The sequence below is a fragment of the Arachis ipaensis genome, chromosome B6, assembly GCF_059453495.1.
Source record: "Arachis ipaensis isolate K30076 ecotype BB chromosome B6, ASM5945349v1, whole genome shotgun sequence".
Lineage (NCBI taxonomy): Eukaryota > Viridiplantae > Streptophyta > Magnoliopsida > Fabales > Fabaceae > Arachis > Arachis ipaensis.
This window is the reverse complement of record NC_142441.1, coordinates 135,006,323-135,019,681: the sequence shown is the minus strand read 5'-3', so window position 1 is coordinate 135,019,681 and position 13,359 is coordinate 135,006,323. Positions and strand designations below refer to the sequence as shown.

Sequence of the window (13,359 nt, the reverse complement as noted above, 5' to 3'; positions counted from 1 at the left end):
GGTACACCTTGGCGCATATCAGGATCACAGTGGGCAGACTTTGTTGGGTCAGACTCGTTTGTTGGGGACTTCGGGAGTCCACGCTTCCTAGATGAGATCAGCGCCATCATGCAGGGTGAGGTGACCCCCCGCAGAGCTGGCCAGACCTCAGGGATCCAGGCCCCCTTAGATGTTGATCTGAACGAGCCTCCATCCTCATCCGCTGGTCAGCAGTTTCGTCTTGGAGGTACCCCTACATCCGCCTTCACCGCTGCATCTGAGTCTATCGCAGGATCCTCTGCAGCACCGTTGCGTGTTGCGCCACCAGTACAGCCTGCTCCGCAGGAGGAGGAGGATGAGATAGAGGATGAGGAGCCGCATGTCCGTCGTGGTCAGAGGGCACGGGTAGCACGTCGCTGTGGTACTGGTTCGCATCTGTTTAGATGAGTCACATTTCATGTATTTTGTTTCCTGTATTTCAGTCATGTATGATAATTAGGTGTAGTTTTCTTGTTATGTAGTGCTGTGTTTATGTATGTTGTTCGTAACTTGTGTTCGGGGACGTTGACTATTTGTATTAAATGAAACATGATAAGGTATAACGATTTCTTTTAGTTATTAAAATGAGAATCAACGAGTCCTATAGCATAACTTCAAATGAAAGACAACATATTCATTACTACTCACAAATACCAAAGTTCAAAGAATTAATCTCAACAAGTTACATTCGTGCTCAAGCAATGCATATAACAAGACAACTTAAATGTAAATAACACTAACAATAACATCATGGAAACTAATTTCGCCCTGTCTGAGACGATCCTACTACCTGTGGGCATCTACGCCTAGTGTGACCGGGTTGGCGACAAAGTCCACACCGTTTTGGCCTGTTTGGATCTGCCTCATCCATATTCGTCCGTATCCTTGTGGATCTAGGCCTCCCCTCTCTCGCACGCCTTCTGTTTGGGTCCGGAATCACCGTGGGCCCATCGTAGGGTGGCCAGAAGCCCTCCGGGATTGGAGGTGTGAATCCCATCCGATAGACATTGAACACCGAGCTAATCTGATAGACGCTATGAACATAGGAGCTCCAGCTCACACGTGCGTAGGCACAGCATGCAAGTGCGTGCTGACACGGGAAATGAAGAGCCTGAAAGTACCCGCAGTCACATGTCTGGGAGGCAAGCGATACTCGGTAAGTACCCAATGAGAAAGTACCAGTCGGAGTGGTCTCCGCTACGGTGAACTCGGAGTTATCACGGTCATACAACGTCACCGTGAAGCACCTGGCCGTCTTCAAGTTGGCCTCAATACACTTCACCAAATGCTGACTGAACTGCTGTCCGGTGCCCATCTGGGCCTCAGCCTCTCGCCCCTTGCGAACAAAGAGTTCGGCCAGCCTACCATATGTTGCCTTCACCAGGGATGCTACAGGAAGATTTCTTACACCCTTGAGGATTGAGTTTACACACTCGGAGATATTCGTCGTCATGTGATCGAATCTCCTCCCCTCATCGCGATGCTGCGTCCACAAGGAGTAATCAATACGGTTCGCCCACTCACACATCGCCGGGTCTTCAGACCTCAGTATATCAAACCAGTAATCAAACTCAACCTCAGTCTTCGCGTACGCTGCATTCACGAGAAGCCTCCTAGCGTCTTTGCCCTTGAAGGTAAGGGCGAAATTGGCCGCTACGTGTCGTATGCAGAATGCACGGTACGCAGAAGGTGGTAACCAACCTCCGTCCGGGGCCTCAAGCGCAGACTTGATGCCGTTGTGCCTATCCGATATAACCAGCAGACCGGGAAGCGGGGTCACGTGCTGCCGAAGGTGCGAGAGAAAGAATGTCCACGACTCCGCATTCTCACCCTCTACTAGTGCGAATGCGACAGGTAAATGTTGGAGTTCCCGTCCTGTGCAATCGCAATTAGCAACGTTCCCCCATACTTACCATATAGATGTGTGCCGTCAATGCTGACTAGCGGCTTGCAATGCCGGAATGCCTCGATGCATGGAGGGAAAGTCCAGAAAAGTCTGTGGAAATAAGCTTGAGACTCGTCCACCTGTCCTCCAACTAGAACCGGGCTCGTTCTGAGGACCGCAACAGAACCAGGCATCGTCAGCTGGACACCCAACACCCACCTAGGTATCTCGCTGTATGACTCATCCCAGTCACCGTAGATGAGGCCAACGGCCTTCTGCTTCGCCATCTAAACCCTCCTGTAAGTCGGCCTAAAACCAAAATGCGCTGCCGTGGCGTTCAGGAGCACCTTTATGCTAACCGATGCGTCAGCCCTAACCATTGGCATAATGAACGCCGAAATCACAGAATGATCCAAACTTCTGTGATCACTTGATATGGATGTGGCCAGGCAAGTGTGAGGGCCATTGTACCGTTTGACCTCCCAAATGCCCTTGGGCTTCCGGAGACTGAGCCGAATCAACCATGTGCACCCATTCCCGAACTCCGAACACTTGCCCACATAACGGCGGTGATCGGACTCCACCACCTTGTACTGTACCCCTCGCCGGATGCTGTAAGTCTTCACACTTAACAGGGCCTCATCTTTATCCTGGAATTGCTGACCAACCTGGAACTCTGTGAGACCAGCATTTCCTTCCGCATCTCTAGCTCCGAATCCAACAGGGTGACCTAGCGCACCCTCATGCGTCATGGCGTCCAGGTCCAGAGAAGAAAAATATGGTGGATACTGCTGCGTGCCAGAGCTAGAACCACCGCCAGCCAATGCAGGCCCAGCCGCTTGAACCTCGTCCCCGCTATCATCCTCAATCGTTTCGGGCTCAACGTCGTCCTCATCAGGATAACCCAATTTTCCGTCTCCGACGCCAACCGGTGGAACGCCCTGTAAAGCGTTTGCCAGAACATCAAAGGATCCTACCTCGTCGCGGACGCCGTCATTCAAATCAACAGCAAATGACGGAGAGGCGACAAGTTGGGCCGCTGGCTCGTAAACTGGTACGGAGGAAGAGGCCACAGCAGCCATCGAACTGGAGCCAGCTGCCGTGGCTACATTGGCGGTATTCCGGTTCGAACCCCCTGAGCTGGATACCACATCAACCAGCTTTGCCAGCAACTCTGGTGTGCGGACCTCCGGAAACTGCCTCCGACAAAGAAACATGACTTGGAGGTCCTCATCACTACCAATCGTCAGACAATCATACTTCACCGTATCGTGCAGGATCGTGACTGGAATGCGATAGAAAAACTTCTTAATCCGCTTCGCACCTTCCAGGCCAAGTTTCATCAGCACAGCTCTAACCAGGTCATCATAGCTTGTCGTTCGATTCACCACAATATAGAGAGGATTCTTATCTGTGAACTTCACTCCGGACCGAGTTTTCCTCTTGATGGATCCTTTGTGGTGTACCAAAACAGCAAAACTCTCCTCCTCACTAGCCATCTTACGTCCTCTAATGAGAGCAATTCACGTTTACAGCGTTTATATAGAGCTCTGATTCCTACTAATTCGAACTAACCTGGTTCGAACCATCATACATGTAATTCGAACCAAGCCGGTTCGAATTACTACAATCAACCTCTCTTTGGTTCGAACCAGGTTGGTTCGAACCAAGAAAGCATGTAATTCGAACCAGCCTGGTTCGAATTACTACAACCAAGCTCTCTCCCCATAATTCGAACCAACCAGGTTCGAATTACATGCTTTCTTGGTTCGAACCAATCTGGTTCGAATTATTCAAACTTTTCCAGTAGTAGTTCGAACCAAGTTGGTTCGAATTACTAGTTAATACAGTTCGAACCATGGTGGTTCGATTTATATAAAAATGCCTCTTGGCTTATTGCTGAAACAAATTTCTGTTTGGCGTATTTTGGTTAAACTTTTCTGCATGTGGCTTAATATGGTTTTTTGCCCTTAAAATTAACCATATTTGTCCTTCAATCACTTTATTAATAATTTTTGTCAACGGTTGATGTTGTATAATATTAATTGACAACAAACATAATACTTGAGATGTCTAATTGAATTTTAACAAAATATATTTATGAAAATATATTAATTTAATTTTTTACTCCAATTACATAAATCTTATTCCCAATATAATTTAGCATATCTAAATTAATAAATTTTTATAAACATATTCAGTCATCGTTGGACATGTTAGATGTTATGTATGTTATCAATTAAAATTCCATACATCAATCGTTCACAGAAATCGTTCGTTAATGGAGTAACTGAAAGATAAACATAATTAATTTATAATATTTGAAAGACCAATTTGATTGATAAATTTTTTTAACAAATTTTAAAAACATCTCATCTTTCAAGAATAATTAATTTGACTTATTAACCCAATACAAAAACTTTTAAATCATTAAAAATGTTTATTCAAAATTTAAAATACTATTTCCTATTTTAGACAAAGAGAATCTTAGTACCTTATATTAACATTATTTTCCATCTCTCCATACCAAAATATATAATTTAAAATAGGATGTATTTCTAAATGTGAGTGCATTTTCCAAGCAGCATCCAATGCCATGAATCTGAATAATCCCTCTCTCAACTTCCAATTTTGTGACCCATTCATATGTACAAACTTGAAACTTACCCTATAGATAATAAAACTATCTTATTAGAGTGTGTAAACTTTGAAGAGCAACATTTTATTTTAATTTTGCAAGTTATAATGACCATAGGCTTGTACTAGGGTAGCTTCCAGCTAAGTTCTCTGTGTGTGTGGCACACATGGTTTGAATGTAATAACCGAGTATTAATCAAATTTGTCCTAAGCTAGTCTCCTTTTTTTAATGTATTACTTTCTTTTTTTTTTTTTTTTTAATACATAGTGACATCAATTATCTACCTTAGCTTATTGCTATAGTCCATAGATATAAATAGGAGTGTTGTGAATACATAATAACACAAGTACACAACATATACACATTAATTATAATTATTAACATTGCTAATTATTCCAGAGAGAGAGTGAGAAGATGAAGAAGATATGGGTTGTGTTAGTGGCTATGTTCATGATTAGTGTGTCTAAAGGAGAAGGGAAATTAGTGGAGAATTTTTATGGTCAAACTTGTCCAAACGTTGAATCAATTGTGACACAGGCAGTTACCACTAAGTTTCATCAAACTATCACAACAGGACAAGCAACTCTGCGTTTGTTCTTCCATGATTGCTTTGTTCAGGTACCTTATTCTTTTTCCCCCTCTTTATATGTCACTAAAGGGTATATAATAATGTATTTATATATGCTTTAAGTGTTTTTGTTTGCCGAAATAGAATAAACCAATACATTCATGTAATTTTATCCTTCCTCTGATATATTTTTTGATCATGAAATGAAACTAATTAACAGCAGCTTCTTAGCTTGCTCTGTTTTTTGTTTATTTATTAACGTTGAACATCTAAAATAGTTTCGTTTTTGTTGACTTCTATGGTTGGTGGAGGTTTTTTCTTCTTTTGCCTTATTCTTATCCTCTATATATATCGTTGCAATAGCGTATGTGGTGTCTTCTCACTTTTCTTTTCTTTTTTTTATAAATAATAAATCCACTTTCTCTAATATATAATAGACAGTTAATTCCTTATTTATGTGTAATTACTAATTATCAACTATAATGTACATTTACATAACAATTTTATAAATAATTTAAGCCGCAGTCACAAAAGGCGAACATGAATATATAATTATAAATATTTAAGCTTGTCATATGTTAAATGATATGCTATGGATACTTCCCAGGTTCCAACCTAGACTAGTAGATTTAAAACTCGTTGACTATAAGAGGTATTAAAAAAAAGTAGAAATACGTGTTATTAACTTTTGGCCAACTATCAGGTTGTATTTGGAAACGTGAAGAAAAAAAAAAAAACCAATCCAATAATCGTTTATTTAATTTGTATAGTGAATATATAATAATACCTCAAATCAATTCTTATTAGTAAATTTTCAATTAGATATTTTAATTTTTAATAAATTTTAATTACTAAATCAGTCTTTAAATTTTTATTTTATTAGATAAATCAATTTTCACATTAAATTATTCGTAAATATAAAAAAACTGATTTGATAAATTTATGTTAAATTGTATTACAAGTAACTAGATAATCGAAAAGAATCGAAGTACTTAATTTGAGTCAATCTGTCTCAATTGGTGGCAAATTAAAATTGAATTGATTATTTATGCACAGGGTTGTGATGCGTCAGTGATGATAGCGACGGCAAATGGGGATGCAGAAAAGGATGCCTCAGAAAATCTCTCACTGGCAGGAGATGGCTTTGATACAGTTATTAAGGCCAAAGCCGCCGTTGAAGCCTCATGTCCCGGCGTTGTTTCTTGCGCAGACATTTTGGCACTCGCTACCAGAGATGTTATAGGCTTGGTAATCAAAACTCACTATCTTATAAAGTTCATAGTTAAAAGTTAGGTGAAAATTCACTTCCAGTTAACTTCACATAAAGTTGATAACTGAACGTCGTTAAATGAAAATTTAGTTAAATCAGTTAAATTATTTAATGATTCTCAAATATCAACTTCACATAAAATTAATTACAACTAAATTTTCACCTAAAAATTAAGCGTTTGTTATGGTCTTTAATTATCAAAAGAATTAAATAATTAATATTTGATTTAAGAATATAAAATTCAATAAATTTTAAACATTTAAAATTTATTTAAAAGATAAGCGAAAATTTAGGTACTATTTTTTTATATAAAATTAATAATTAAAAATAATTAAATAATAATTTAATAAAAAATATTTAATTATTTAATAATTTTTAATTAATAATTTCACATAAAAATAATTCTATAAGTGTTCTCCTAAAAAATAAGTAAAAAAAATTTAATTCTCAAGTAATAAATATTATAAAATTAGTTTTAAATTATTAAATAATAATTTAATTAAATATATCAAATTATCTAATAATTTTTTAACTATCAAATTCACCCGAAAATAATTGAACCTAAATTTTTACCAGGTCAAAATTATTTATTAGAGATCTTAGATTTCTTATGCATGCAATTGTCACAGCTTGGTGGCCCTTCATACAGAGTAGAACTTGGACGCAGAGATGGACTTGTTTCCAAGGCATCAAGTGTGGACTCTAACCTTCCGAAAGCAAGTTTCAACCTTAACCAACTAAACAAAATGTTCTCAAAACACAACCTCACCCAAACCGACATGATTGCGCTCTCAGGAGCACACACCGTTGGCTTCTCACACTGCAACCAATTCTCAAACCGTTTGTACTCCTTCCAATCCTCGTCCCACGTGGACCCCACCCTTGATCCAAGCTATGCACAACAACTTAAATCAGATTGCCCTCAAAGCGTTGACCCAAGCGTGGTCATAGCTCTGGATCCCCAAACATCCTTCGCTTTCGACAACTTGTATTACAAAAGCTTGGTTTCCGGCCAAGGGCTGTTGGGATCGGACCAGACTCTGTTTACGGACCCGAAGTCGCAGGCTACGGTTGTTGAGTTTGCGAATAACCAGAATGAGTTCTTTGTGGCCTTTGTTGCGGCCATGAGGAAGCTTGGAAGGGTGGGTGTCAAGACTGGTAATGATGGAGAGATTAGAAGAGACTGTACAACATTCAATTCATGATCTGTTGTTAAATAATTTATAATTGGTTAGTGGGAAAAGTTTAGTTTATATGGTTATTAGGTGTATGTCACAAATTAATGAACTAGCTACCTACTCCAAAATTAGGTTCTTGTGTGGGCTTAAAGAAGCACATGATTTATTGAAAATTATTTCTTCTGTAATTTTATTGTTAGATTTTGTCCATAATAGGGCAATAATCTGTATGGTCATTAAATCAAGTTAAATAATTATTTTGTTTTAATCTTGAGCTCCACGAATAAATATATGTATATAAAAGAATGATATTGTTCTGGACTAAATCCAAATCTCTTAGGCAACGAGATAGTGAAATCAAAGCTACTCACGAAATTAAAAGTCTAGAGAAGAAAGATGAATTATAGGGTAAAAATGAAGCTGGTATAGAGAGAGGTTGAGGCAATGGCTGTGAAATTGCTGTTAGTCGGATGAAGTACAGTAGTTAGAATCTTAACTTTTAAAATTTTTTAATATTACGATTTTTAACGAGTGAATTGATTTTATCAAATTTTTATTAGGTATGACAATTTTACGATTTAAATCTTGTTAAGATTTTATGTTTTATATATGTAATTTACTTTTTTGATTTCACGTAAAATCTCGATTTTCTCTACTTTTTTTGATTGTGAGTAGAGATGGAAACAAGTCAAGTTAGAGTTTACTCTTAACTGGCCTGTCATATAGTTAATTGGCATGAGCATGACCCGTAGCCTTGTAGCCTGCTATAGGCTCTTTATAAAGTACTAGGTATCGCCTCTTATTCAGCCTGATTTAGAACCTATTAAAAGACTTGATAATTTTTTTTTATAAAAATTAAAATATTATTTAAAAATTTATTTTTTAATAAAAATATTTATATGTAATATACCATATTTAATATTTATAAGAATTTTTTATTTTTTAAAGTATTTAAAATATACAAAAATATTTATAATAAAATATAATAAATTTAAAATATTTTATAATTTTGTTAATAATAAAAAATTATTTATATGTTTAATTATATTTTAACAGGTTTAGATAGGTCTGACAGGCCAATAAAACTAATTAGTGAGTTTGGATCTGACCTATTAACATATTAAAGCTTTTACAAAAGTCTAAGTCTGTCCTTATTTTATAACATACCAAGCCAAATCAGATCAAATACAGACTAAAATGCAAGACCTGGCAGACTGTCTGACATTTTTCCACCCCTTAGTTGTGAGCCATGAGGCTTCCTTGTTGGCTTGAAGGGATGGATATGGGCTTATGTTTTATGTGGGTCACCACTTTTATTGGGCGTATAATTTTGTTGATTGGGCAATAGTTGCTGCAAAAACAATAACGGGCCTTCAATTGTTTGAAAGATGGATCAACATTCTGTTTTTATTAGTTCTAAAAAAAATGGGTGTATGGATAAACCCTTAAATATAATTAAAAATGAATACATTGTTATATCTAAAGAGAAAAAAAAAAGAAAAAAAAAAGAATACATTGTTATATCTAAAGAGAAAAAAAATTAATACGTTGTTTTTGTTGTGTGCGATAAAATAAAGATGAAAATTTACGAATTAGTTAAGAATAAATGTTATTAGTTTTTTAAGAGGTTGCGGGTTCGAGTCTCCTATCTTTCCAAATTTTAGTTTAGTGGGAGTACGTACTCCTCATCTAGCGCCCGACGCTCTGCTAGGGTTTCACTGCGCCGCCTTCATGGTTACACCTTTCTTTGTCTTTTTTTCGTCAAACTCTTTTCCATCTTCTTCTACTTTCTTTTCTTAATTTCTTTTCCACTTAGCTCCCTAATTTTCGTTTTATCTCCCAATTCATTCCTCTTTTAATTCATTCCGTTTTCTAATTCACTCATTCCATATATCTTATGTCTCTTTGAAATCATTGAATACCAATTCTGATTTTCTCTACACCATGAGCAACAAATCAGAGACTCAGAACCCTCATATAATTGCTATGATGGTGGAGGGTGCCAGCCTTCAAGTGGCACCCAAAGAAATATGAAACTGCTCTCGTGGAATTGTCGGGGTTTGGGGAGACCCCTAACAATCCACAATCTTAAAGGGATTTGCAAATCCTACTCCCCCGAGGTTGGTTTTATCTGTGAAACAAAAAATCAATCTCGACAAGTTGAAGGAAAACTAAGATCTTGTGGTTTCAAGGAATGGTTTATTGTAGATCCGGATGGATTATCAGGGGGTTTGGCAATGGCATGGAGGGATGGTTGCACTGTTCAGATTTTACAGCATGGTAGATTTTTCATTGCGGCATCAGTTCTGACAGCTGGTTCTAATGATCCCTATGGTGTTCTAGGTGTTTATCTCAGTTCAAATAATCAACATAGAATGGCTCAATTTTCTGAATTAACTTCAGTCACCCGACAGTTCGATGGTAAGGTTGTGTTAATGGGTGATTTTAATGCCATTTCTAATCAATTGGAGAAAGAAGGTGGGGGTGCTAAATCTCCTTCTTCTATTGAAACCTTTAATAGTTTTATTGATGATAATTCCCTGATTGATATTGGTATGGTCGGAAGACCATTCACTTGGTCAAATAGACGGAGGGGTGATGAGTTGATACAGGAAAGACTGGACCGATTCCTGGTAGGAGTTGATTGGCAGCAACTCTATCCCAATGCAACGGTTCTTAGACTATCAGAATCAGGCTCGGATCATGCCCCTCTTCTCCTAGACTCTAATCCGAGAACTGAGAGATCTAAACGCCGATTCAAATTCCAAGAAAGATGGTGTTCCAATGATGAAATAAGGCAGATTGTTAGAGAGGTTTGGCATGAACAGATTGATGGTTTGGCCATGTATATCCTAGCTCAAAAAATATAGCGTTGTCGACATAAGATTGTCAGATGGCAGCAAGAACATAGATCTAATTTGAAGGTGGAGATTGATTTACTACATTCGGAATTAGAGGAACTTCGTTTAGCAGGAATTCATGGAGGCGACATCATTTCAGAAATAGAGGACAAACTTGAAAAAGCATTGCAAAATGAGGAATCTTATTGGAAAGATAAGTCTAGAGTCAAATGGCTCAAATCTAGTGATCAGAATACAGCTTTCTTCCATCAGAAATTCAGAAATCGAACTCAAAGGAATAGAATTTGGCAACTAACTGGCAGTGATGGTGAAGTGGCTACTTCAAATGCTGGTATTGCTTCTGTGGCTGAATCTTATTTCAAGGACATCTTTTCCTCCACTTGTCATGAGAACCCTGAACCTCTGTTTATTGATTTTGAACCTAAGGTCACAGCTCACATGAACCGTAGGCTTCAAAGACCAATGACTATGGAGGAAGTGAAACGCGCAACATTTAGCATTCATCCTCAAAGTGCTCCAGGAGATGATGGTATGACAGCAAAATTTTTTCAAAGCTTCTGGAACATACTTAGTGGTGATGTGTTTCGAGCAGTTAAGAGCTTCTTTTCTGGGGGCAGAATCTTGAAGGGTTTTAACCACACTCAGATCTGTCTTATTCCCAAGATTTCTGATGCTAAAGATATGACTCAGGTAAGACCAATAAGCCTCTCTTCAGTCTTTTACAAGATTATCTTCAAAGTATTTGTACATAGGCTTCAGGGTATGATGAATAGACTAATTAGCCCTACGCAGAGTGCTTTTATTAAAGGCAGATTAATCTCTGATAATATCCTAATTGCTCATGAGTGTATGCATTACTTGAAGAACAAAAAAAGGGGTCTCGAAAATGAAATGGCGCTAAAATTAGATATGAGTAAGGCATATGATAGGGTGGAATGGCACTTTCTTTGGTTTATATTGGAGAAGTTTGGTTTTGACTCCCGATGGATCATGTGGATTCGAGAATTAGTGACAACCGTTTCTTATTTTGTTATTGTGGAAGGACAACCTTATGGTTTCTTCAAACCAAATAGAGGTATTCAACAAGGAGATCCTCTATCCCCCTATCTTTTTCTTTTTTGTGCAGAAGGTCTCTCCTTCTTGCTACACAAGGCAGAACAAAATAGACTAATTCAGGGTCTTCAGATACATAGGCGATGTCTCAAGGTCAACCATCTTCTGTTTGCTGATGATTCTATTTTATTCTGTAAGGCTAATCCTGAAGCATGTTTAAATATCCTGCATTTATTGAATTCTTATGAAAGCATCAGTGGCCAGAGGGTAAATCTTAATAAATCTGCTGTATTCTTTAGCCACAACACTCCGTCCACTACTCGTACACTACTGGCTAACTCTATGAATATTAATCATATTGGGGCTCAGGATAAATACCTTGGTTTGCCTTCTACAGTCTCTAAATCGAAAAAGGCTTCTTTTAGTATGATCAAAGAAAAGGTTCGGAAAAAAATCCAAGGGTGGAAGCGCAATCTTCTTTCGTCAGGTGGTAGACACGTATTGCTTAAGGCAGTGGGAGAAGCTATTCCTATTTATACATTGTCTTGCTTCAAGTTGCCTGATAATTTAATTTCAGAAATTCACTCTCTACTTTCTCAATTCTGGTGGGGACAAAAAGGTTCTGAAAGGAGGATGGCTTGGATTAGCTGGGACACTATGACCTGCCCACGAAAAGAAGGAGGCCTTGGATTTAAAGATCTCAGAATCCAAAATCTGGCGCTTTTAGGCAAACAGTTTTGGCGACTTGTAACACAGCCTACTTCCTTATTATCCAAAATCTTAAGAGGTAAATACTTTAGCAATGGTAATGCTATAACGGCAGAAATTGGAGTCTTAGCTTCTTGGGGATGGAGGAGCATACTGGAAGGCCGAAAGATTGTTGAAAAAGGTCTTAATTAGGCTGTGGGTACTGGTGAGAATATCCGAACCTTTGAGGATCCTTGGCTGCCTCCTCCGTATCCTTTAATGATTTCTGACATGCCAAATAGACAGGCTATTTCTGAGTTGGTTCCAAGGGTTAAAGATCTAATTACTGAAGATAGAAATTGGAATCAGAATCTCATTCAAGAATTATTTCCCCAAGACGTTGCAAACAGGATTTTGTCAGTTAAAATTCAGCAGAGTAGGGACAAATTGCAATGGGATTTGAACAAATCCAAGCAATATGATACAGCTTCAGGTTACAGAATTGGCTATTTATTTTACCATCCGCCTCTGGAGCTTTGCCCTAATTATATGCAGCAGAAAAAGCCGTGGATTGATCTATGGAAGTTGAACTTGCCTCACAAAATTAAGCTATTTATCTGGAAAGCTCTCCATGGCCGACTTCCGGTGCTTGCTCAGATTCATCACCGCATCCCATCTATATCACCAATATGCCCTTGCTGTCATGAAGCAACGGAAACAGTCACTCATTGTTTGATCGATTGCTCTAGAATTAAAGACGTGTGGTCTCAGAGTTATCTTCGTGATTGTCTTCCCCCTCAGAGTTCTAACGACTTTTGGACATGGTGGACTGCATCAACAGAGATACTTAACCCGTTGAAGAATGCTGACCGTAATCCTCAATTGCTTGCCATCATTTGCTGGAACTGCTGGAAAGCTCGCAACCAGTTGATTTTTGAAGGTTCTACTTCTATGCCGTCTGCCATTCTAGCAAGCTCTGTCAAGTTGCTCCGTGAAATCCAAAGAACTCCCAGTTTAGGTCGTCATCTCCATGAGACAAGCTCTTAGTTGCATTCAATTTGATTTATCATTATTTCTTCTTTAAGATTTTTCTTCGTTTTTCGACCATGCACCGTTGGATGAATACCTTCAGTGTAGTGTCTTTGGGAAATTCCCACCTTTTATTATGCTGTTCTACTTTTGGACATCTTTGTATTTCATT

General features: G+C 38.3%; 1 protein-coding gene across 1 annotated transcript; it reads left to right on the top strand.

Annotated features, from left to right (window-relative positions):
* Positions 1–4,463: 4,463 nt before the first annotated feature.
* Positions 4,464–7,825, top strand: LOC107605008 (Peroxidase superfamily protein). The gene is made up of 3 exons (XM_016306742.3): positions 4,464–5,159; positions 6,166–6,357; positions 7,009–7,825. The coding sequence occupies exons 1-3, from the start codon at positions 4,956–4,958 to the stop codon at positions 7,582–7,584; spliced, it is 972 nt and encodes a 323-aa protein (XP_016162228.1). The 5' UTR covers positions 4,464–4,955; the 3' UTR covers positions 7,585–7,825.
* The last annotated feature ends 5,534 nt before the right edge of the window (positions 7,826–13,359 follow it).

Excerpts from the sequence above, each read along its gene's own strand:
- LOC107605008 (XM_016306742.3), top strand. The coding sequence starts at position 4,956 with ATGAAGAAGATATGGGTTGTGTTAGTGGCTATGTTCATGATTAGTGTG. Across the intron at positions 5,160-6,165 it reads TCCATGATTGCTTTGTTCAG|GGTTGTGATGCGTCAGTGAT; the intron begins GTACCTTATTCT and ends ATTTATGCACAG. Across the intron at positions 6,358-7,008 it reads CCAGAGATGTTATAGGCTTG|CTTGGTGGCCCTTCATACAG; the intron begins GTAATCAAAACT and ends CAATTGTCACAG.